Below are 25,836 nucleotides of genomic sequence, written 5' to 3'. Positions count from 1 at the left end.
CTTCTGCATAGCCCTTCTCCTCCCCTCCCCATCGCTTGTAGCCTAGTACACGAGATATAAACTCCGTGAAGAGTTTTCAGTTGAATTAATCGTAATCGGGCCGAAATCGCCACCTCCCTAGGGGAGGCAAGAGCATACATCCATTCTTCCTCATCTATCTCTAGCCCGTCAGCGACCCATTTCTCTTTTAGGGGAAGGAGCGTGTCGGGGGGGTTGTTGATTAACTTTTTGTACGAGAGAGAGATGGCGTGTTCTGTAATGTGTCCGTCCAATAATCTGTCTTCGAGTGGGGAGGTCTGAGGCAGTGTCGTCTCTGGTGGAATGTTCGCCTGCAGGGAATGACGCACTTGTATGTACCTGAAGTGTTCGGTATGAGCTAGGTCGTATGTTTCTTGCAAGTGGGCAAACGTGTGGATTCCTTTAGGGCCCCAGATGTCTCTGATTTGTGAGATTCCTATCAGGTCCCAGTTACGGAACCCCTTGGTGTGCCCAAGTTGCCAAGTTTTTCGGAGGCCCAGTGTGGAGTTGACATAGTAAGGACATCTGACCACCCTAGGTTCCGCTGAGCAATATGCCATATCTGTACTGAGTGTTGAGTTGGTCCCGTGAGTTGGTGTTTACCCGGCTTGGAGTAGAGTGCAACCTTATAATTCCCCCCAGGAAGTAGCCATCTGTCCATCCCGTACCCGGGGTCGTTCCCGTCACTGTATGTCCCTTGATTGATCGCTGAGATATGGGCGGCCCAGTAATATTTGCGGATGTCAGGGAGGGCGATTCCACCGTCGTACCACCCCAATGTGAGTTTGCGCAATACGATTCTAGGCGCCCCTGCCCACAGGAGGTCACGCTGCGCCGTTTCAACTTTTGCAAAATACGAGTTGGGTACTAGGTCTGGGTAGTTCTGTAAAGCGTAGAGAAATCTTGGCAGCGCCATCATCTTAAAGGCCGCTCGGCCAAGCAATGAAATTGGAAGTTGCTGCCAGGATTTAGCGTCGCGTTGGAGCCGTTGTAGAGGCGGCAATAGATTTCTTTCGTACAGCAGAGTCTTGTCTGTAGAGACAAAGACTCCTAGATATTTGAAGCCGTCCTCCGCCATTGTTATGGGACAAGTGGCAGGGAGCCTCGGGGGGTCCCCGCGGAGTACGTAAAGGTGGGATTTGCTCCAGTTTATCCGAAATCCGGAGTTTCGTCCGAAGCTCGTGAAGATATCAAGTGCCGCCATGATAGATCTACGCGGTTTGGAGAGGTACAGAAGGATATCGTTGGCGTATAGGGAGATCTTGTCCTCCCATCCTTCCGTCCATGCTATCCCTTTAAGGTAGACATCCTGCCTTATCCAGGCCGCGAGCGGTTCAAGGGAAAGCGCGAATAGGAGGGGAGAGAGAGGGCAGCCCTGTCTAGTCCCTCTCTCAAGGGTGAAGCCCTCGGATGCCTTACCATTTACCACCACCTGGGCCAGCGGTTCAGTGTAAAGGAGACGGATCCAGGATATAAAATTCGGCCCAAAGCCCAATTTACGAAGTACCGCGATCATGTAGGGCCACTCTTAGGTGTCGAATGCCATGGTGGCGTCAAGAGAGACCACCACCGCATCTTCTTGCAACCTATGTCGTTGCCCGAGTACCCCGTTAAGTGTGGTGTTGCGGTGGGGCATGAACCCTGATTGATCCGGATGGACCAGGGTAGGCAGGACCGATTGAAGTCGATTTGCCAGTGTCTTGGCCAAACTTTTGGGCTCCGCGTTGAGCAGCGAGATTGGTCTATATGAGGCACAGGACTCTCTAGGTCTCCCCTCTTTAGGTATTGCCACTATAGTTGCTAGGCGTTGGTCTCGTGGCAACAGTCCCTCCTCTTTACTTTTTTCGAACATGTGTTTTAGGTGGTTACTGAGGGCATCCGGCTTTAGCTTGTAGAGCTCTATTGGGAGGCCGTTGGGTCCTAAGGCTTTGCCCGGGCGGAGGTCGACAATAGCGCGTTGAAGCTCAGTGACCTCGAGTGGGCTCTCAAGGGCTTCTGTATGTAGGGTTCTTGTAGCGTTAACGCCTGTAGTTCGCTCACCCTTCGCAGTGAGGTGATAGCCACCAAGAAGGCTGTTTTTATTGTTAACATTTGTAGTGAAGCCTTTGAAGCCTTATGAATTGGTTCAAAGGGCGCCTTCATGAGTTCCGTTAGGACTAGGTTAAGGTTCCATGCTGGCGGTGGCATCCTCTTAGGAGGTGCGATCCTTTTTGCCCCTTCCATGAATCTCTTTCCTATCTGTGACGTAAAGAAGATTGTCCCAGTCTCTCCTCTTGTGTAGGTCACAATCCTTGCTAGGTGTACTCTCAGCGAGGATGAGCTTAGCTTTGCCTTCAGCAGGTGCGTGAGGTACCTCAGTACTGTTGACTCTTGTCATTTTACTGCGCAGCTTCTTCTTGCTGCACCATTGCGTGAACCTCTTCCATTTAGCCAAATAGCACTTTCGTGTGCTAGGCCTCCTTGCCTCTCGCAGTACCCGCAGGGTGCTTTCTGGTAAACTTAGGTGTGCAAACTATGTCTTCAGGAGGCATGCTGCTAGGCTGAGGCTCTCTGGTTCTGGGTGAAGTACCTCTCCGTTTTGCATGGACAGTAGGTCTTTTCTTTTCCCGAACTTCTCCATTATCTGAGAGTACCACGTCTGCCTGGCCCATTGCGGTGCCACCAGGATCAGAGTCATGGTGCTGGTCCTGCACTTGTTGGGTACTCTCTATCAAAAGTATCAGGGGAAAAGCGTAAGCTAATATCCTCGACCAGTCTATCCATAGGGCATTCCCCAGGGAACCCTACCCTGGTCGCCTGGATGTGAAGCTTTGGCATTTTGCATTCTGGTGTGTTGCAAATAGGTCTATTGTTGGTGTCCCCCACCTTTTGAATAGCTTTAGCGATTCCTGTGCATTCAGCTCCCACCCGTGGGATGCAGATGTCTGTCTGCTGAGCCAGTCTGCTTCCACATTGTCTTTCCCTGGTAGGTGTATGGCTAGCAGGTCTATATTTAGTGGGATGGCCCATTTCCATATCTCTGCGCTAGGTTCGACAGTGGCGGAGATTGCGTTCCTCCCTGTTTGTTGATGTAGAACATCGTCGTTGTATTGTCCGTCTGGATCAACACTCTCCGGTTGTACAGTTTCGTCTGGAAGGCTTTCAGGGCGAGGAACACGGTCTTTAGTTCTAGGTAGTGGATGTGTTTGACCATGTCCGCTGGAGTCCACAGACCCCTCACTCTGAGCTTGCTCATGTGTGCCCCCCATCCTTTCTGGGATGCGTCTGTAGTGATGGTCACTGTTGGGGTCGGTGGTGTTAGAGGCTTCCCTTTTGTTATGTTCTCCAAGTTCCACCACGACATTTCTTCCTGCACTGCGTGCGTTACTACCACTAGATCTTCCCAACTCCCTGTAGCTTGTGACCATTGTTCTTGCAGCCATTCTTGGAATGGTCTCATGTGGAGGTGTACGTTTGGTACCAAATTTATGCATGAGGCCATCATGCCCATGACTTTGCTCGCAGTCATCACTGTCAGAGCTCGCCGCTTCTGGGAGAGGTGCGTCTCCTTGATTAGCGCCTGTGTCCTTTTGTCGCTGGGGAACACCTTGCACTGTATGGTGTTGATCTGTGCTCCCAGTTAGATTTTTACTTGCTCTGGTTCCATAGAGGATTTCCCCCAGTGAATGGAGAATCCCAGGTCCATCAGAGTGTTTGTCCCGCGCTGGGCATGTTCCTTGCATGTCTTGTGGGAACTTGCTTTTATTAGCCAGTCGTCTAGGTAAGGGTATACATGGATCCCTTCCCTTCTTAGGTGCGCTGCCACTGCTGCGAGGCACTTTGTGAACACCCTTGGTGCGGATTTTAGGCCGAACGCTAAGGCTGTGAATTGGTAGTGATGCTTGTTGATGGTAAATCTGAGCAGGTGTTTGTTTCTCCTGTTCATTGGTATGTGCAAGTAGGCGTCCTTTAGGTCTATGGTGGCTATGAAGTCTCCGAATCCTATTTGTGGAATGACCTCCTTTAGAGATGTCATTTTGAACTTTTGTTTCTTTATATATTTGTTTAGGAATCTGAGGTCCAGGATGGGCCTTAGTGTTTCGTCCACTTTTGGTACTAGGAAGTAAGTGGAGTACACCCCCTTGTTCTTTTCCTGGTATGGTACCGGTTCGATGGCCTCCTTTTGGAGCAGTTCCTCCACTTCCTTTTGAAGCAGTTCGATTTCTTTTCCTGACTGCGTCCTCTTTTTTGGTCTTCTGCTTGGTGGAGTCCTTTCTAGTTCTATTACAGTATCCGAACTGTATGATGTTCAGGATCCACTTGTCTGTGGTTATCTTCTTCCACTCTCTGAAGAAGAGACTTAGCCTGCCTACATGTTCTGTGATCTTTTGTCTGTGTAACCTGTCTTTTGTTTTCTTGTGCTCCACCCCAGGAGGTCCCGTGCGGGTGGGCACCTGCTGTGTGACCGCGTCACTTTGAGGTGGCTTGGTGGCCCCCTCTTTTGTTCTGACCACGTCCGTTTCCTCTCCCGCGAAAGGAGTGGCCTCTTTGCTGGTTGTGCCAGTTTTGTTTTTGGTGTCCCTGCTGCGTCTGGATGTCACCCTAGCCGGACTGCTGGAAGGTCTGGTGCGAGGTTCCCGGCTGGTTTCCCCCTCTGCCGCTCTATCTCCGTGACGGGGTTCCTCTTTTCATCCCTCTGAATTGCAGGGCTCCCATGGACCTTGCAGTGTCGTTCTCTTTTTTAAGCTGGGTGAGCTTGTCATCTACCGGTTCTCCAAAAAGTGTCTCTCCATTAAAAGGGGTGCTAAGGATGTTGTGCTGAACTTCAGGCTAGAATCTTGAGATTCTGAGCCAGGCTTGCCTTCTTTCAGTGATTCCCATCATCATCAGCCTGCTGGATGTGTCTGCTCCATCTAAGGCAGTCTTAAGGCATGCGTTTGCCACATTCTTCCCCTCTTCCACGAGGTGCGTTGCCCTCTGCTGGTACTTCTCTGGGAGGTTCTTCACCAGCTGCCAAAATTTGGTCCAGCATTTGGTACTGGTGCCTATTTAGTAGGGCGTTTGAATTTGCCATGCGCCAATGCATTGCTGCGTTCCTTTTAATTTTCCTCCCAGTCAGGTCCATCCTCCTGCATTCCTTGTCTGGTGGTGGCCGATGTTGACGGCCCATTTGGCCGTTTCCTTGCAGTCGCAGTGATAATGGAGTCTGCTAGGACAGTCCCCTAGATGTAGGGGGGATCTTTTGTGGAGTGTTTGTATTTTTTCTCGGTTCTTGGCGTAACGGACCTGCATGTTGCTGGCTCCTTGAACACCTCCTTCCCCTGAGCCATGACACTCTCTAGCATTGGGAGACACTGGCTCCTGGTCTATGTGGGGAGTAGGGTCTCTAATAAAAAGTCAGATTTCTGCTTTTCCTCGTCCAGCTTGACCCCAAATGCCGTTGCCGCGTTCTTCACGACTATATTGTATGCCCCAATGTCATCTGGCGGCAAAGGCCTCGAAGTGTACGTGTCTAGGCCCTCTTCTAGACTTTCGGTGTCGAGGTCCTGCCATTCCAGGTCCTGTGTCCCCGAGGATGCCGACGCAAGGATTGTCCATTGGTCGTCGTCACCCTCCTCCTCATAGTAGAACTCCTCACCCTCCGGTGTTCTTGAGCTTCGGGGCTTTTCTGCAGCTCTACGGCCTCGAAATCCTCCTCCTCTTCGACGATTACTGTCGTTGTTTTTGACGGAATCGTGAATTGTTTGAGCCTTTCGTCGAACTCCCGTTTCCTTTGTAGGATGTTATCCATTTCGGCCTCGAGCCTTCTCTTCTCTCTTTCCAGTTCGGTGGCCTGTTCTGCGTCGGACTGTTCGGCTGGTCTTTTCGTCGAAAATTTCGACGTCGACGTTGAAATGGGCTTCGGGGCCTGTGTCGACGCCGAGGCGGTCTTCGGGGCCCTTTCTTTCGAAGTTGAACGTTCCTTCTCGGGGACGTTCTTCGACAACCTTGGCTTTTCGCCAGTCTTCGCCGACTGGGAGTCCTTCTCGAAGGATCCGCTGGGCTTTTTCATTGGATGCAGCTGCGGCCGTGGAGGTTTTCGGCGCCAGTGTACCTTTCGAGGACTTTGACTCATTTTTTTGAGAGTCTGATTCAGACCTTCGATGGTCTGTCGGGGGTTTAGGGGTCGACGACTCTCCTACCTCTTTAGAAGTTTTCTTATCGGTCTCTACGACCGTGTAGTCGTCGTCTTCTACGGCGATGTTATCTTCTTCGTCGGTCGATAGTCCCAGGTCTCGAAGGGACAGATGTTGGCCCTTCCCCTGCATGGTGTAGTTGGCCCTTCTCTGTCGTTCTCTGACTCGGAAGGTCTTCGGTGTGAAGGCAGAGCAAGCGTTGCAATCCTTGCTCTTGTAGTCGACCGGTAGGCAGAGGTTGCAAACCGGGTGCTGGTCCTTCTGCACGTATTTGTGGTGGCAGTTACGGCAGAATTTAAAAGGTGTGTTGTCCATTTCTTGCATTCAGGGGGCCCCCTGAGTGCGCATTTTCCGTTGGACGTCCAAGTTTTCGAAGTTCTCCTTCCTGTTCGTCGTCCCGGCTTAAGTTTGTTCTTTCCTCGTCGTCTTCTCAGTCTTTTCCTGCAAGTTCGACTCTTCTCTCGTCTTTTCCCGTCCAAAACTCTGAAGCCTCTCGGGAACGATCCAGACCCAATGGTGGAAAAAAGAATCTGAAGATGGCGCCCAACGGTGGGAGCTTCTGCAGGAAGCATGCCGACGTCACGGAAGGACACCAAAAGGTGGGACGTCAACGTCCACCTGGGCTACGAAAAAAAAAAAAAAAGACTACGATTCCAGACCCAACCACTAGACCGCGGAATAATGCACAGCATAGTGAATCCAGAAAGATTCACGCTGCAAAATCCTTGTTAGTGAGGATGTAGTCTATGGGACTACACCTCAACCCGCTGTTGGGCAGTGGGGGAGCCATGCTTGTCAGATTTCGCCCTCCCATGGACCGCCCTTAATCCATGCTCCAAGCAGAGCACGGATTCGGACCGAGTAAGGAAGGCATCCAAAGTCCCTGCCACTCCCACCCCCTCTTTGAGTGTGATCTTACTCATTTCCAAACTAAATATGTAGTGCCAATTATATTAAAAAAGTCTGTTTGTTTGCAAATATTGATGTTCTTTGACAAGTTATCACTCCCACTTAAGTGCAAACAATCCTTAAGAAATGCTTACTTAAAGTCACAGAGTAAATGTTGGAGGGGTGGCCCAGCCCAGCCTCATCCGGTCGCTGGCGGGCGCGGATGGACCCACCCTTGGCCCGGCCACGTCCGCGCGCGTCCCATGCTGCAGGAGGCACGAAGGTCTTTTAAACGCCTCCTGGCACTTTGTAGTGACGCTGGTGGCGTGCGCCACTGAGGGATGCCGGGAGATGTAGTTCTCGCCATCCGCGTCTGGGCCAGCAGGGCCAGCGGTACGGCCGTCAGGTCCAGGTGATACAGGTAGCAGTACGGGATCCAGGGTGAGTACCAAGTAAGTCAAGACCCAATAGTAATTTGGCCAACAAGTGAAAAACACGCCCGTGCAGCGGGAGGCACGAAGGTCTTTTAAATGCCTCCTGGCGCTTTGAAGTGACACTGGTGGCGTGCGGCACTGAGGGATGCTGGGAGATGTAATTCTCGGCCGTCCGCGTCTGGGCCAGCAGGGCCAGCGGTACGGCCGTCAGGTCCTGGTGATACAGGCAGCAGTACGGGATCCAAGGGTGAGTGCCAAGTAAGTCAAGACCCAACAGTATTATGGCCAACAAGTGAAAAACACGTCCCCATATTTGTTTACATACAATATCATATGTCTGATTTATTATTCCTATTACAGCGCCTTCTACATTGAGAAGGCCCATCCAAGACCAGTGTGTGGACAAAACCCATGCCGACAAATCAAGGACAAAGGGATTGGGATATGATCTAGGGACACTAACAACAAATCCTACATCAAACCTCACATTACACCCCTTGCATGCTGATGACGGCCCCCAGCCGTCATGCACTACAGTGCTCGTGTGCTGATGACGGCTGGGGGCCGTCATGACCGCACCCGTGCTGAAATCTTCAGCACAGGAGCAGAATCGCGGCAGCATGGAAGGGGTTAACTGATGGAGAGCTATGAGCGAACTGAAGTGTAATACTGAGAAAAAGTAACCTGCAGAATTGCTGCAAATTAAAGTAAATAAAAAAAACTAATAAAGAACTACATATCCACCGCTGCGTGACATGGAAGCCGATTATTTCTCAATACAGTGCTCACATTATCATCCGCGCTGGAAGAGATGGGAGCCTGGTATGTCTGGTCACAGAAGCTCATTTACATACAAAGGGGGGTGACAGCCTGTTCACAACGCACAGCACAACTTGTTTACGTAAAGTGCTAGTACACAGAACAGGGTAAAGTCTTGTGTCTCTTTTTTTCATTTTCTTTAATATATCCTGCACCTCGCTCTCTTCTTCTCTTTCTCTCATTTCAATTCATCATAAATTACTCAAATTCACTATTGCTTTATCAGCACGGCACAAGTCGGGGGTAGCCACAGTTTGAAGGGGTCCCCCCACTATTATCTAGAAACAGGACTCCGTTCCACCTAGCTTCTTAGCCTAGCTTCTTAGCCTGCGACTGATAATTGTTACTTTGTTGCCACAGCACTGCAGACACATGCATCTCAGTGTTTGTTTGTGTGAGTGGTGCAAGAGAGGAACAGAGAACATGACAAAATTAGCCCTTCTATTGCTTAATACATTGTAAATGTGAAACACTTTGGGGCTTAGGGGCTGGATAAAGAATAACATCAGAAAACAAACGCAAATTAAAAGCATATTTTATTTATTCGCTGAAAACTGTTTAAAAATTTAATTTATTAGTTCCACATATCTATTTAAAAATATTGAGACTTTCAGTCATTTCCGAGTTTAGTTACAAACTAATAGTGAGAAAACTGAAACCAAAAACTTATTTTTACATTATTTTATGTTTCTTGTTTTTAAAACAGGCCCTCAATCTTTCACGTGAAAATTATTATAAGGGCCTGACATCACTATAACATTAAAAAAGCGCCTGATAGTCTGAGAGTATGACTAAGCAATGGTGATGTGCAGAGGGGTCGACATGTTTCAGCCGGTTGGAAGACCGTGTCCGGCTTTCTTCAGGACCGATTAGATGTAAGCTACTGCATTTATACGTGAAAAGTAGTGTAACAAAAATTGTGGTAAATAAAATTCATACCATACCACCAGGAACTTGTGTCCCCAATGTATTCTGGTGGAGATGAAGTACGTGTTACTCTTCCTATTGAGGTAGTTAAACAGGAGAAGATGTAAGTATATCCCATAGAAACGTTGCATGTAAAAACTACCTGCACTCAACAAGGAACAACACAGAACACACACATGCAGAGAGCGTATCCACTCCGCTAAACAGAACTGTACTCAATTACTGTTCTACTCCATCCGTTCAGTGAAATAATTTTTTTTTGGGATGTCATAGTGTACTCACCCAGCTTTATGTGGTGAATAGCCTCACCTCACCTAGCAACCGCTCGGGAATACGAGGCCCCTATCTAGTTATATAAGAAGAAATGGACAAGATCAATACAGTAATATTATCGTGTCCGGCTCATTAGCATTCAATAGTTTTTATAACAAGTAAAACCTAGTGATAAACTAGTGGAAACTTATCACTTAACCATAGGCTGAACTGACTTGCAAAAACGAGTGATGTAATTATATGAAAAATGACATATTATAAAGTTGGCTGAGCAAGCCATATTAAAAATATGATCAAGAAATATGCCAAAGGAAATATGCCAAAAGAAGGTCAAAGCAGAAATCTAGTGAGCCTCTACAGAGTTTTACAAGGAGTTTCTTAAAAAGGGGGGGGCTCAAGTTCTAGTAAGGTAGAGACCAAAAAGTTTTCCCAGACCTAACTATCCGTCGGTGCCTCAGTCCGTCGACCGAGAGGCAGTGGAGGTAATGGAAGCGCCAACTATTGCGCTATTTATAGTTGTCTTGATTGGTTGATTGGTAACATATGGTGCCTGACTACCTCCGAGCACTGATCACCGCACCCAAGGGCCGGAAAAATGTTGAAAACAGTGCATGCGCCGCGGAACGCTGATAAGCCGCGCATGCCCTATTACGCGTGTTGCGACTTGCCCAGTGATGCTAATTACTTGCGCATGCGCGCTCTTGGAGGAGCTAGCTCGTATATCACACTGCACGAGCGCTTTTTAGTATGTCAATGTGTAGGAAAAATGCATCGGTATCGTAATTACATTATATATGTATAACGTGTATGTCTCCCGAAATGTCCAAACGTGATGTCAAGAATTATTGATGTAAAACTTGCTGATATATTAAGGAAGAAGATACAACCAAAGGACCCTAAACCCTGTATTTTACAGATAAACAATTTTTGCGATCTATGGGTCTTGTTAAGGGGTGTCTAAAAGACTGAAAATATAGAAAACAGTCCTCCCTCTAAGTCTTCCTCTATATGTCTATGGATACTTCTAGAGCAGTCAAAAATAGTAACGCTTAATAATATGAATGGATGGAGTAGAACAGTAATTGAGTACAGTTCTGTTTAGCGGAGTGGAAACGCTCTCCGCAGGTGTGTGTTCTGTGTTTTTCCTTGTTGAGTGCAGGTAATTTTTACATGCAACGTTTCTATGGGATATACTTACATCTTCTCCTGTTTAACTATCTCAATAGGAAGAGTAACACGTACTTCATCTCCACCAGAATACATTGGGGACCCAAGTTCCTGGTGGTATGGTATGAATTTTATTTACCACAATTTTTGTTACACTACTTTTCACGTATAAATGCAGTAGCTTACATTTAATCGGTCCTGAAGAAAGCCGGACACTGTCTTCCAGCCGACTGAAACATGTCGACCCCTCTGCACATCGCCATTGCTTAGTCATACTCTCAGACTATCAGGCGCTTTTTTAATGTTGGCACCCAGACAATACGGATTAAACATATTTTTTGTCTTGGTAGCCATTTTTTATCTCACTCACTTGTTCACAATATAGCACTGCACCCCATCAGTAACATCAAGACACACCTTGGTTAGAGTTCATCTTTGGTATCCAGTTTCGCACCATCAATTGGATGAGTTGGGCGATCTTTGGATGTACCATATAAATCCCACATGATGATGCTACGCCGTAAGGGTGGGCTGATGGGAATTTCTCAACCAGGTGTTGCCCTTGCTGTTGCTGTTTGATGGTCTGCGTTCTTCAGTTTCTAACATTGGACACACACACTCTTTCTCTTGACCGGACACCTCCCTGATTTGTTGTTGTCATATATTTTGGGGTACGGAGGTATCCAGGTCGTTAAACATATACCCGGAGACCCTCATCTCTATCCTTATTTCTTTAGTATTTCTTTAGTAAGATGTCACACATTGACATGTATTCGGCTGCTTCTTCTATTTTTAGGTAAGTACAAATAACGTGCCGTCCCCCCTCCTTCCATTTTTCTCTTTTTCTCCCCCCTTCTTTGTCTATCTCATGAATCTCACTGCCACTTCTGGCATTCATATGACAAATCCTTCAGAACATTTGAGAACAAGGGACAATCAGTGTGGAAGACGAGTTGCTGGGAGTGCAACTGATTGTCCTGGCACATATATGCTTTTGATGTGGGATTTCACTATTTCACCACATTCTTCAAGCAGAGTCTACTGCTTACAATGGCTCAATTCTGGTAAAAAGTAGAGTTTGGCAAGTCACAAAATGAATAGGGATAGCCAAGTCGGGGAGGAGCCACGGGTTACACTTAGCTATAAGGCCCGAGCTTATCCAACAACCGATAACAGTGTGTAAAAGATGCAGCAATCGTTACTTAAAAACAAGGTATATGCTCTTTTATGTCTAAAAATAGGTTATTTATTGAACACTTGTGCTTCACTTTAGTTCATTATATATGCTGCTGTGGCATTTGTTAATAGTAATACATGCATTTTACCAATGAAGCTTCCCATCGCCAGAGCCCTGACGACATGTCCACTCTGGGTGTGTTGCGTTTATAGGTTTTATCACTAATCCGACAGGTTAGCTGAAAATACCGTTGTTAGTCCCAGTATTGTTCGGTGTTGCTTTTACAGGTAGTGTGGTCAGGTGCGATTGAATGTTTATCTTTGTACCTCTTCTTCAACAAATAAAAATCAACAATGTTTCTTTTCTTTGAATCCACATTGTGCTTGTCTCCCACTGTGTATCCTGGTACAGAATGTCACTTTGCTATGTGTACGGAAGTGAACAATCACTGGAAACAAACACTTTTATAATTCTGCAAATACTGTTATCTGTTTTTCTTCTTTACTGCTATTAGGGTCTTCTATCATCTGGCATTTCAATGTCCCACATAGTTTGAATGTTATCTTTTTCCGCAATTCATTCCTCTCACAATAACTGCACTGCTTAGCTCTTGTCTGTGTCCTCAGATGGGTCAATATTTTTGCTGCTCTTAAGTTCTTTCGGGAATCTCTGCATCTCTAGGATTATTTCCATGTGAGTTAAATGAAGGAGTGTATTCACTGAGGGCTGTGTGGGATCGAAAATTGACAAAATCCCTTCTCACTTTCAGTGCCCTTCTAGGTTTTCCCCGTGTGTTTGCTGATGACTTTGTAGCTCTAATCGTCGACTAAAGCTCTTCCCACATTCATTGCACTTGAGTGACTTTCCCCCTGTGTGTTTGTTGATGTTTTCGTAGGGCTGATAACGGACTAAAGCTCTTCAAACATTCACAGCAATCGTATGTTTTTTCCCGTGTGTATTCGCTGATGTCTTTGTAGGTCTGATAATTGACTAAAGCACTTCCCACGTTCATTGCACTTGAATGGTTTTTCTCCTGTGGGAGTTTGCTATGATACCTTAATACTGAAGTGAAGCAAAAACTACTGTCACATTCACTACAATGATAGGGTTTTTGCCCAGTGTGTGTTCGCTATGTGTTTGGAGGTTTGATAAATCGACTAAAGCTCTTCCCACATTTACTGCACTTGAATGGTTTTTCTCCCGTGTGTGTTCGCTCATGTCTTTGTAGGTCTGATAATTGACTAATGCTCTTCCCACATTCATTGCACTTGAATGGTTTTTCTACACTGTGTGTTCGTGGATGATAACTTAATGCTGAAGAGCTGCAAAAACTACTGTCACGTTCACTACAATGATAGGGTTTTCCCCCCGTGTGTGTTTGCTGATTATTTTTTAGGTCTGATAACTGACTAAAGCTCTTTACACATTAATTGCACTTGAATGGTTTTTCCCCTGTGTGTGTTCGCTTATGTCTTTGAAGGTGTGATAACCGACTAAAACACTTTGCACATTCACTGCACTTGAATGGTTTTTCCACTGTGTGTGTTCGTTGATGCTTTTGGAGGGTTGATAAGTGACTAAAGCACTTTGCACATTCACTGCACTTGATTGGTTTTTCCCCCGTGTGTGTTCGATTATGACATTGAAGGTGTGATAACCGACTAAAGCACTTTGCACATTCACTGTAATGAAACTCAGTGTGACACTGTGGACAAATTTTTTATTGAGAAGGTTGAAAAAATGTATACAGAACTATCAATTAATAAGCGGGAACTCTAAATGAACACCGTAGTCTCTAACTTTGAAGATAAGAAAGCAGAGGAGACATCTGATCTTGCGCCCTGCCATAAAATTATGAACTGGCTACCACTTGACTTGATGTCTTTTAATGAAATTCTGCACGGCCTCAAATCGGGCTCGCCGAAAGACCCACTACCAGTTCAGATTCTTCAAAAAAATAAAGCATAGTTCCCTACAGCCCATGATGGAACTACTTAATGCCTCATTGAAAGAAGCTGTTCTGCGAGCAGAGTGGAAACATGCGATGGTAGTTCCCCTACTGAAAAAATCCAATGCAGATCCAGCCGAACCATCTAATTTCCTACCAATCTCTCTTCCCCCTGTTTTTTCTAAAATATTAGAAAAACATGTGAATCGACAGTTAGTTCAATTTGTGGAAACAAATGAGATCTTACATAGATCTCAATCAGGTTTCAGAGCCAAGTACTCGAAAGAAACAACTCTTTTGGGGGTGACAGAAACTATTAGTCAATTACTGGATAAAGGAGAAACAGCTGCACTTATTTTATTAGACCCAAGTGCCGCCTTTGATACAGTGTCACACCATACTCTCCTTAAAGTTCTACAATCACGAGGTATTGTGGGCCTTGCGCGGGAATGGATTAAGAACCTTCCAGGTTTTCTCCACTTCAGCTTGCTCTAAGATTTATGAATCTCCTTTTGGTGTACCACAGGGATCCGTTCTGAGCCGCATTTTATTCAATCTCTATGTTGGCCCACTAGCCAATACAGCGGAAGAGCTGGGTTGTCTATTTTTCCGTATGCTGACGACACCCAGCTTCTTTTCTCTCTCTGCCAATAAGACTTCTAAAACCTCCTCCCTACAGACTGGACTATCCAAAATAGCCAGTTGGATGAATAACAATAGGCTAAAATTAAATAGTGAGAAAACAGAATTCCTGATAATCGGAAAAAATAAAGATCTGTGGGGCCCCTGCCATTGGCCCCCAGAAATGGGTACAGTTCCTCAGCCTGTTCAATCCGCCCGTAATTTGGGGATAATGATTTATGACCAACTTTCCATGAGGCAACAAGCTACAAAAACCGCTTCCACATGTTTTACCATCCTGAGGTGGCTTAGGAAGATATTATGGATGCTGCCAAGTTCGACTCAGAGGACAGTAATTCAAGCACTGATAGTCTCTAGATTGGACTATGGCAACATCATATATCTGGGAGCCAATAAAGAGGTAATCCGAAGTTTACAGATGGTAAAGAACGCTGCTGCGAGGTTGCTGTGTCATGTTCCGAAAACATCTTCCATCGCAGGCAAGCTTCGGGACCTTCACTGGCTGAGAATTGAAAACTGAACCAAATTTAAAGCCATGTGCTTTATGCATAAAATTAAACTCGGTACAGCTCCTCACTACCTAGGTTCCTTAGTCCGGCCATACCTCCCTGCAGGCCCGCTTAGATTATCTTTCCAGTTCGAATACTCAGTTCCAAGATTTAAATCTGTCCGCATGGGGGGCCACTCTTTCTCTGATCTGGCACCCGTACTGTGGAACTCTCTCCCAATCTCTCTTCGTCATGAAACTAATCATGTTAGCTTCCGTAAAACCCTTAAGACCTGGCTAATTAATCGGTACTGTTGATGTCCTTGGCGCCGGGAAACCTACGGGTAGCTGTGCGCCTTACAAATCTAATTTAATAATAATAATAACTGCACTTGAATGGTTTCCCTGTGTGTGTTTGTTGATGTTTTTGGAGATTTGATAAGTGACTGAAGCACTTTGCACATTCACTGCACTTGAATGGCTTTTCTCCTGTGTGTGTTCGCTGCTGTTTTTGTAGTTCTGATAACCTACTAAAGCTCTTGACACATTCAGTGCACTTGAATGTTTTTTCTCCTGTGCGAGTTTGCTTATGACTTTTTAGGTCTAATAACCAACTAAAGCTCTTTACACATTCATTGCACTTGAATGGTTTTTCTCCTGTGTGTGTTCGCTGATGTCTTTGAAGGTGTGATAACTGCCTAAAGCACTTTGCACATTCACTGCACTTGAATGGTTTTTACCCCGTGTGTGTTCGATTATGACTTTGAAGGTGTGATAACAGACTAAAGCACTTTGCACATTCACTGCACTTGAATGGTTTTTCCCCTGTGTGTGTTCGATTATGTCTTTGAAGGTGTGATAACCGACTAAAGCACTTTGCACATTCACTGCACTTGAATGGTTTTTCCCCTGTGTGTATTTGTTGATGCTTTTGGAGGGTTGATAAGTGACTAAAGCACTTTGCACATTCACTGCACTTGAATGGTTTTTCCCCTGTGTGTATCCGCTGATGCATTTGGAGGTTTGATAAGCGACTAAAGCTCTTCCTACATTCACTGCACTTGAATGGAATTTGCCCTGTGTGTATTCGCTGATGACGTCTTAGGCTTGATAACTCACTAAAGCTCTTTTCACATTCACTGCATTTGAATGGTTTTTCCCCTGTGTGTGTTCGCTGATGACTTTGAAGGCTTGATAACTGATTAAAGCTCTTTTCACATTCACTGCACTTGAATGGTTTTTCCCCCGTGTGTGTTCGATTATGACTTTGAAGGTGTGATAACAGACTAAAGCACTTTGCACATTCACTGCACTTGAATGGTTTTTCCCCCGTGTGTGTTCGATTATGTCTTTGAAGGTGTGATAACAGACTAAAGCACTTTGCACATTCACTGCACTTGAATGGTTTTTCCCCTGTGTGTGTTCGATTATGTCTTTGAAGGTGTGATAACCGACTAAAGCACTTTGCACATTCACTGCACTTGAATGGTTTTTCCCCTGTGTGTATTTGTTGATGCTTTTGGAGGGTTGATAAGTGACTAAAGCACTTTGCACATTCATTGCACTTGAATGGTTTTTCCCCTGTGTGTATCCGCTGATGCATTTGGAGGTTTGATAAGCGACTAAAGCTCTTCCTACATTCACTGCACTTGAATGGAATTTGCCCTGTGTGTATTCGCTGATGACGTCTTAGGCTTGATAACTCACTAAAGCTCTTTTCACATTCACTGCATTTGAATGGTTTTTCCCCTGTGTGTGTTCGCTGATGACTTTGAAGGCTTGATAACTGATTAAAGCTCTTTTCACATTCACTGCACTTGAATGGTTTTTCCCCTGTGTGTATTCGCTGATGTATTTGGAGGTTTGATAAGAAACTAAAGCTCTTCCTACATTCACTGCACTTGAATGGTTTTTGCCCTGTGTGCATTCGCTGATGTCTTTGGAGGTTTGATAACCAATTAAAGCTCTTTTCACATTCACTGCACTTGAATGGTTTTTCCCCTGTGTGTATTCGCTTATGTTTTTGGAAGTTTGATAAGTGACTAAAGCACTTTGCACATTCAATGCAATGATATAGCTTTTCCCCTGTGTGTGTTCGCTGATGACTTTGAAGGCTTGATAAGTGACTAAAGCTCTTTACACATTCACTGCACTTGAATGGTTTTTGTCCTGTGTACGTGTGCTGATGAAGCTTGAGTAGTGATAATAAACTAAAGCTCTTGCTGCATGTGTATGATTCTTCTTTCTTGGTTAGTGTCTGTGGGTCGGGTATATATTTTCCTACATCCCATGACTGCATTTCCTGATGGGCCATGATAAAGCGCTTGTGTTTTTTCTCACACACTTTATATGTGTGCAGTATTTTGCACGTTTGATTTCTGCGATAGCCACCAAATATTTGCAACACTCCTAATATGTAGAAGGTGTCTATGTAGGCGATTGTGCCTTTAGATTGGATTATGGCAATGCACACTTGTGGGTAAAGATGTATCTTCCTTCTGGCCGGTGCAAATAGGGACAGTCTGTTGTATTTTAGATAGAAGAACTCCTCTTTCATTTACCTGTCAATTGTCTGGCTCCGCTCTGTTGTGCTTTTCTCTGGTTGCTGTGGTTTGGCCAGAAATAGTTTGAAATTCACCTAGAGCACTGACTGATGGCTTGTCGTCATTTTAGAAAACAAAACAGAACACTGCGGTAATCACACTATACCGATCCCATGATCAAATCTGGTGTTGGACACTTGTTTATACAGGATGCAGTTTGTTATTGTTGTTGCCTTAATTTTCCGAAGGTCATTTCTTCATCTTGTGGCGTGGAGGTGCACAGCTCAGCCTCTTGCAATCACTGAACTGCCCTTGCTGCTTCATCCGAGATCTGTCAGTTTGTGTGCAGGTTCCTCTGTCGCCGACTGAGCTGATGTTTTCCTGAATACTGTAGCTCTAATATTTCTGCTATTATTGAAGATTTACAGCATGAGCTTTGTTACTGATGGTCATTTCATACATTCAAGGCTTGTTTTCTGTTGGATGTAAAGATATTGAAAATAACTAAATTGAAACATAATGGAATGAGAATTCAGAATGTTTAACTGGTTGTAAAAGACATTTCTGGGGAGATTTACCAAATCTCCACACACTGCAGCGCAGCCCTCCCCCTGCGAGGCTGCACTGCGCAACAAAGAGGGAACAGGAGAGCACCATATTTTCAAAGATATGGATCTCTCCTTCCCTTTCCCTTGCGCCGGCACTGATTACAGCAGCCCTGTGCCATGCACACACCTTAGCACCAGAGCGCTAGGGTGAGTGTGTGTGAGTCCAGCATAGATTTTGTACAGGAAGGACACCCTTCCTGTACAAATTACTATGCCTAGACACGAGGGAAAGCTTTTACCATATTGTATACGTGTTGCACAGTGCAGCACGCATGCAAAGTCTCCTTGCACCTAGTTTTGTGGTTGCACGGGAGAGCCCTTGCCAGGCACCCATGGCAGGCACCCATGGCACAAAGTAATGCGAAACAATGCTATGCGCAGTGTCACATTACTTTAACGTTATTTCCAGCGCTAAACAAGTTTAGCGCTGAAAAGTAGATTAGGAAAAAAAGATTTTGCAGCATTTTGTGCTGCAAATACAGCGGAAATTCTTAGTAAATCTCCCCCTTCTTCTTTATCGCTTTTGAAACTTAGCAAGGAATATTTCATCATACATAGATATTTAACTAAAAGTTCGGTTGATCAGGTGACATCTTATTACATTTACAGAGTAAGCCATATGGTGAAGATTTCATTTAAACAACAATAGAGTTTAGAAAAAGAGATGGATCAGGCTGGGCTGCAAAATTTCCAGTAACTATTCACGAAGTATCCAACAAAAGTAACTCCATTCACACACTTCTCGTTCTTCCCTATTCACTTAAGATCATCTCAAATACCAACTCCTGTCTTTACCTCGCTGTTCATGAGTCACCTTTGACACTTTCAACAGCTCCCTTGGTTCAAGCATTTCTGGTTTATTCTAACCTGGAAGATTGGAACATTATTGTGGGTTGAGTGGGGTTTCCTATTGCCATAACATCTGTCCATAGTCCTGAAACTAGTGCAGCTTACAGCACCCACTTCTGGCCCTAAAAGATAACTTTAAAAAGCAAGTCTTTACTTCTTCCTAAGGTGGATAAAGTTCTGTAAGATGCACCTCCTTCCAGAGCTTTTGTGTAAAACAGAGCAAGGGGTTCACTGTAAGGCCCGTCCTTTACATTATAAGCGCAGATAAGGTAAACAAATATTGATTCATATAATTTAATATTCAAACGATATCAGTCATTTAGTACTTATAGAGAATCCATCACAACCAATAATTTACCTGACATATCCCCGCAGCAGATGTGCGCCTATTACTCCCCCCCCCCCTTTTCCAACATTACATGGCATCTGGCATGATGTTGTCCTTTTAGGGCCCAGGATGCCATTTGTGACTGGATGGGCATTTGGAAGAGTGGGAGGAGGTGTCAGTTATCCAAAGGTGATGCAGCATTTATACCTTTCCATATTTCTCATATTCAAGTTTACCTAATTTCATGGCCTTCGGCCCCCCTACTGCCCTCTGGCTGCACACTCTGTGGGGTTCATCAGAAGTCAGATAACTGCCTCATACTCACAAGGCCATGGATCTCACTTCTTCTACAACACTTATTGCAGACATAGGGCCTAGTTAGGAGTTTGTCCAACAGATTATTGCCTCAAAACTAGGGGTGGGTGAAGAATTCCGCTCTGCCAGCAGAGCTTGTGAAGTTTTGCCCACTCTGCTCCAAAAAACTCCATGCAGAACAGAGTTTTTTTCTGCAGCGGTTCGCCAACGGTAAAGTGGCGAGCACTTGTGAGAAAATATAATGCGCTAGACCTCATACTGGCGAGATTTCTCATTGCAGGAGGTCACAGCAGGTCGCGCCCACTCGAGTGTTAAAATCTGCCATTCTCGTTGATGAAGCTACCATTCGATTAGAATATCAATTAGAGCGGCAGAAAGCAGCATCGCCCTCGGACACGACGCGTAGTGCTGTTCGCGCTGATTTTACAGTGGGGGTTAAACTCCTGGCACTAAAAATCAGTGAGTGCAGTGCAACTTAACAAACTCTGCCACTTGTGGAAGTCTGCAGAGTGCGGCGGAGTTTCCCTGGTGCTTTGTGAAGTTCAGCGGAGTAAAACTCTGCAAACTGCACCAAGGAATTATCAAAACGTGCAGATATCCTGTCTACCTTATTATAATTGCTATAGGATGCAATGCATTTTTAATGGGGCGGGCATGATACCTGTCACATTTGTGATGGAATAAACCATCTGCTGAAATCTAAATCAGGCCTTTGGTGTACACTGCATCCAGTGTGGCTAGCTGGGCTTGACGGATCTTGTGGTTTGTGGGTCTCTCACTGCTTTTTTTTTGGGGGGGAAAACCTTTATTGGTGATTTAAAGTACACAGTTATTCAGCCTTACATCCCGGAGGCTAGGCAGCATTATAAAAGCGAAGAAAAGGTGTGCACAAAACAGGTCAAGGAGTAATCAGGTTTAATTTTATAATAGAAATACGAACCTAAGAACAAATTAGGAACCTAAAAGGAACAAGAAAAATAGAATTATGGGGGGGAGGGGAAAAGAAAAGGGTGGCAAGGCAAAAAGGAGAAGTGGTAGAGCACAAATCCAGGGGATGGGTGGGAACTGCCATATCAAAAAGAGCATACAATTGTGGGGGGAAGAAGAAACAGGATTATTTCATGTGAAACTTGGGCGGAGGGAATGGCTAGGGTGAGAGACGGACCTCCAGCGGACCTACGTCAGGGGGTACACAAATATCGCCTCTGTATGCATTCCATGCCCCCCAGACCATCCCCCACATCTTGGGCTTACCCCGAGCTAGGTAAACAGTTTTCTCACGGAGCATGCACCAATCTATATTAGTTTTCCAGAGACCCACGGAGGGGGGGGTCGGGGCGCCCCATTTCTGAGCAATATCTCTCTTGGCCACCATGTTCCCTAGCGTGACCCAGCGGGCTTGTGCATTATTGTAGTCAGTCGGACCCCACACGTTCAACAAGCAGCGTCGAGCTTCCGCAGACAGATCAACCCCAGTCACGTCACGCATAACCGCATGCACCCGTTCCCAATAGGAGGCAATGGCCTGGCATTCCCAAATGGTATGCATAAAGGTGGCCAGTGTACCACATCCTCGCCTACAAAGGCCATCCTGGGAAAGCCCCATATGAATCAACCTGGGGCCAGTGACGTAAACCCTATGGAGTATTTTCAGCTGAACTAAACGCAGCCTGGCTGAAATTGCTACTTCCTTGGGGGAAGATACAGCACACTGCCAATCCTCATCATCCAATTCAATCCCATCACTCACCCACTGATCACGCACTTTCAACAACAGGTCCGTCCGAACATTTATTAGCTTTTTATGAGTCAGGGAAATGGCGCTGTCCGGCATATGGCCGTCCAGCACCCTATCCTCCAGCGGGGATGACTCAGGGACCTTCTCACCAACAGGCAGGGTAGACGTAAGGGCATGTCTCAACTGTGCATACCTAAAATATTCCGTGGCACCCAGTTGGAATTCAGCCCATAGAGCCTCAAAAGATTTAATTTCCCCTCTGGCCATCACATCAGCCACCTTGGAAATGCCGATGAGATCCCACCGGTCAAACCCTTTTGAGTGCCACAACCTACCCAGCAAGTCGGAATCATAAAGGGGAGTGGCCATAGTGAGTCTATCCCTCCACCCCTGTGCCTTCGTAATGGCCCTCCATATACGTACAGCGGTCCTGGTGGGACCAGTCAATTTTCCGTCCAGAGATCTAGAGTACAACGCTCTGTAGTACATCCCGTCATTCATAAGCCAGCGATCCATGGCATACCCCGGGCTTACCGCCGGTCCATAGAAGCCATGATTAAGAGCAGCCAGTTGAGAGGCCAAGTAATACCGTCGGACATCAGGCAAGGCAATACCGCCGTCGTACCACGGAATGGTCAGCTTAACTACGGCTATACGCGGCCTACCTTCCCACAAAAGGGTACGCTGTAAGCCCTCAATCTCCCTGAAGTATTTGGAAGGGACCGGGTCCTGTGTGTTTTGAAGCGCGTATAAGAATCTCGGAAGGGACATCATCTTAAACAATGCCGCTCGGCCCAACAGGGACAGCGGCAATCTTTTCCAACCCTCCACGTCGCGCCTGAGGCGCCCTAGAGGGGGAAGCAAGTTGTTAGCGTAGCGTGCCCGGGCATCCGTTGAGATATAGATACCCAGGTACTTGAATCCCTGCTGCGAGACCTGTATCGCACAGCCCCTAGGAAGACGTGGAGTGTCTCCGCGAAGCACATATAGGTAGGACTTGGACCAGTTGATAACCAGTCCCGAGTACCCACCAAAAGTACTCAGTACATCAAACATCACTATCAAAGACCGACAGGGGGAGGTAAGGTAAAGCAGAATATCGTCTGCGTACAGCGAGACTCGATCCTCAAATGTTATGTTATGTTATGTTATTTATTTGTTAAGCGCAAACAGCTGCCCCAGCAACGGAGCGTCCCGGCGCTGAACCTAACCAGTACCTGAGGGGGGGGGGGAACCAGCAGAGGGATTAGATGACAGTGAAAAGATGGGTTTTGAGTGCTTTTCGGAAAGCAATCAGATTGGAAAGGGCGCGGATGTGCGGAGGTAGGGAGTTCCAAAGCTTAGCTCCTAGGACCTTAAAGGAGCGTCCACCCTGTCTGCAGAGCTTAGTGCGGGGGACCATCACGAGGTGTTGTCCCAGAGAGCGCAGGTTGCGCTGGGGCGTGTATGGTACCAGGAGTGGGCGCAGGAGTTCAGGGCAGTCCGACTTGAGGATTTTAAATGCCATAGTCAGTGTTTTGAATTGGATCCGTGATTCGATTGGCAGCCAGTGCAAATTTCGAATGGTGACTCTGGCAGAGCACCTGCGTGGGAGCCCTACCACTGCTCTGGCGGCCGAGTTATGGATTCGCTGCAGTCTTGCTAGTTCAGCTTTGTTTGCCCCCAAGAGCAGGACATTAGCGTAGTCCAGCCGGGCAAGAATCATGGCTTGCATAATGAGTTGGCGGGTCTTCGCGTCAAAAAATCCGAGTATGGGGTAAAGGCTCCTCATGAGACCCACACACGTGGATGCCACTTTCTTGGTGTGGGACTGAAAGCTAAGTGAGGGGTCGAGCCAGACACCAAGGTTTTTGACGACTTCTTTTGGCACGGGGGTGGGGCCAAGCACAGAGGGCCACCAGTGATGGTTCCAGAGGGAGGGGTTTTCCCGGCGACCACTTGATCCCACTGATGTCAGGGTGGGTGCGGATCAAGGCAGCAAGCGGCTCAAGAGCAAGGGCAAAAAGGAGCGGAGATAGTGGACAACCCTGTCTAGTACCCCTGCGCAAGGCAAAGGAAGCAGACATCCGGCCATTGACCGTTACATTGGCCAGCGGGGAGGAATAGAGAAGCCGTACCCATCTTATAAAGTCGGGGCCAAACCCAAACTTGGACAGTACCGCCCAGAGGTAGTTCCATTCGAGGGAATCAAACGCCATCGTTGCGTCCAGTGAAGCCAGGACAGTCGGCTCGCAGAGCACGTGCACCCGCGCCATGACAGCGTGACGCCTCCGAAGATTAAGGGCAGTATTGCGGTGGGGTATGAAGCCCGACTGGTCTAGATGGACCAAGTCAGCAATCACACCCACGAGTCGATTGGCCAGCAACTTAGCCAGGATTTTGGGTTCGGCATTCAGCAAAGAGATCGGGCGATATGATCTACAAAGGTCTCTGGGCTTCCCCTCCTTATGAATGACCACAATGGTGGCCAGGCACTGATCTAGTGGGAGTTCACCAACCTCCCGGGCTTCCAAGAACATACGCCGCAGGTGCACTGCGACGGTATCTGCTCTAATCTTGTAAAGCTCCACCGGGAGACCATTGGGACCGGGAGCCTTGCCGGAGCGCAGGGACCGTATCGCAAGCGCCACCTCATCTGCCGTAATACCCCGGTCCATGTCGTCACGCTCGGTGTCCGACAGGCAAGGGAGCTCAACCCTGTCCAGAAAAGAGGCCGAGTCCGATTCAGTCAGGGCAGAGACTGAGGTGTAGACCGTCTCAAAGTAGTCGGCAAAGGCCGAGGCGATAGCATTGGGGTCAGTAACAACCACCCCGTCCTCGCCCAAAATCTCAGGCACTACACGGGAAGCCAACTCCCTCCTATCCAACCAGGCAAGGAGCTTGCCCGCCTTGTCCCCTGCATCGTAAATCCTCCCTTGCTGTTCCCTGCCCATCGCCTTGGCAGCGTCAGTGGCAGTGGCTCGATATTCCGACTGCTTCAGGGAGAGAGCGTGCAACAGTTCGGGTGTCGGACCTAACGCCAACTGGGAATCCAGACCTGCAATATCCAACTCCAACCGCACCATGTCCTCATCCCTTCGCCTGCGCACCTCGGCTATCAGAGAGAAAGCTTCCCCTCTCAGGACAGTCTTAAAGGCCTCCCAGAGGGAAAGGGCCGACGTTACCGTACCTGTATTCTCAGCGAAATACAGGTCAATGGCTTTAGCAAGGAGGTCTTGAGTCTTGGGGTTGCGGAAGTACCAGGGATTGACCGGCGCCACCCTATTCGTCGCCGTAATACCAAAGTCAAAGGATACCCAAACAGGGGAATGATCCGATATGCCTCTGGCCATAAGGCGAGCTTCAGAGACGGTCGATGCCTGGACCGCCGGAGTCAAGACATAATCAACCCTGGAAAGGCTACCGTGTGCGCCCGAGTGAAAAGTGTACTGCCACTGGGCAGTGTGTAAAAGCCGCCAACAGTCGATAAGGCCCATAGTACTCATGAAGTTCGGGAGCCATGATTGCGCACAGCGAAGATCTCTGGACGGAAAACGGTCTAGGGTTCCCGAAACCACAGAATTAAAATCCCCACCCAGTATTAGCAATCCCTCCGGGAGGCCCAAAATGGCGCCCCCGAGATCCTGAAAGGTAGTCGTCTGCAAACCCGGGGGGACGTAAACTGAAACCAAAACCAAGGTGCGTCCCTCCCATCTGCCCACCACAGCAGCATATCGGCCCCTATCATCAATCACTTTGGACTTCACCTCCAGGGGTAGAGACATGCGCACCATGATCCCAAACCCCCCGGGACCCCGAAGAGAACCCGGAATGGGCCACCATCTTGAACCCCTTTCTGTTAAGAGCCTGACAAGTATTGCCAATGAGATGAGTCTCCTGCAAGCTCTCACTGCTTTGAGGCCACCGCCCGGCAGACCTTCTGTCAGCTGTGCCCTGTGCAGACCTTCCTTCCAGGCAGGACCTCCTTCAGCTGCGCCTTGTGCGAATCTTCCTTCCAGGCAGGACCTCCATCAGCTGTGCCTTGTGCAGGTCTTCCTTCCAGGCAGGACCTCTGTCAGCTGCACCTTGTGCAGATCTTCCTTCCAGGCAGGGGTTTCAGTTAGCTGTGCCCTGTGCAGATCTTCCTTCAGGCAGGACCTTTGTCAGCTGCACCTTGTGCAGATCTTCCTTCCAGGCAGGGGCTTCAGTTACCTGCACCTTGTGCAGATCTTCCTTTCAGGCTGCGGCTTCTGGCCGCCGTGCATTGTGCAGATCTTACTTCCAGGCAGGGGCTCCTTTCAGCTGTGCCCTGTGCAGATCTTCCTTCCGGGCAGTACTTCAGTCAGCTGTGCCTTGTGCTGATCTTCTTTCCAGGATGGGCTTCTCTCAGCTGTGCCTCGTGCAGATCTTCCTTCCAGGCTGGACGTCTGTCAGAGGTGCCCTGTGCAGATCTTCCTTCGAGGCAGGACTTCTGTCAGCTGAGTTTTGTGCAGATCTTCATTTCAGTCAGGACCTCTGTCAGCTGCGCCTCGTGCAGATCT

The 25,836-nt window shown here is 47.2% G+C and overlaps 1 protein-coding gene across 3 annotated transcripts in view; it reads right to left on the bottom strand.

The window, feature by feature from the left end:
- The window catches only part of LOC147737333 (uncharacterized), a 162,124-nt gene that overhangs the window by 23,710 nt on the left and 112,578 nt on the right, over positions 1 to 25,836 (bottom strand). Inside the window, exons 3-4 of one of the 3 annotated variants that reach the window (XM_086925675.1) lie at positions 16,219 to 17,954; positions 10,967 to 15,462 (exon numbers count right to left, since the gene is read on the bottom strand). The exons of 1 other annotated variant lie outside the window; for it this stretch is intronic. In XM_086925675.1, the coding sequence (XP_086781801.1) occupies positions 15,306 to 15,462; positions 16,219 to 17,492 (1,431 nt within the window). In that variant the 5' untranslated portion in view covers positions 17,493 to 17,954 and the 3' untranslated portion in view covers positions 10,967 to 15,305. Of the gene's footprint in view, positions 1 to 10,966; positions 15,739 to 16,218; positions 17,955 to 25,836 lie in introns of those variants that run through there. One more of the 3 variants, XM_086925666.1, reaches the window with a different exon arrangement.

This window comes from Lissotriton vulgaris, chromosome 1_1, assembly GCF_964263255.1.
Source record: "Lissotriton vulgaris chromosome 1_1, aLisVul1.2, whole genome shotgun sequence".
NCBI classification, from domain to species: Eukaryota; Metazoa; Chordata; class Amphibia; order Caudata; family Salamandridae; genus Lissotriton; species Lissotriton vulgaris.
Note: the sequence above shows the minus strand (reverse complement) of the source record. Positions and strands in the feature narration are given on the sequence as shown.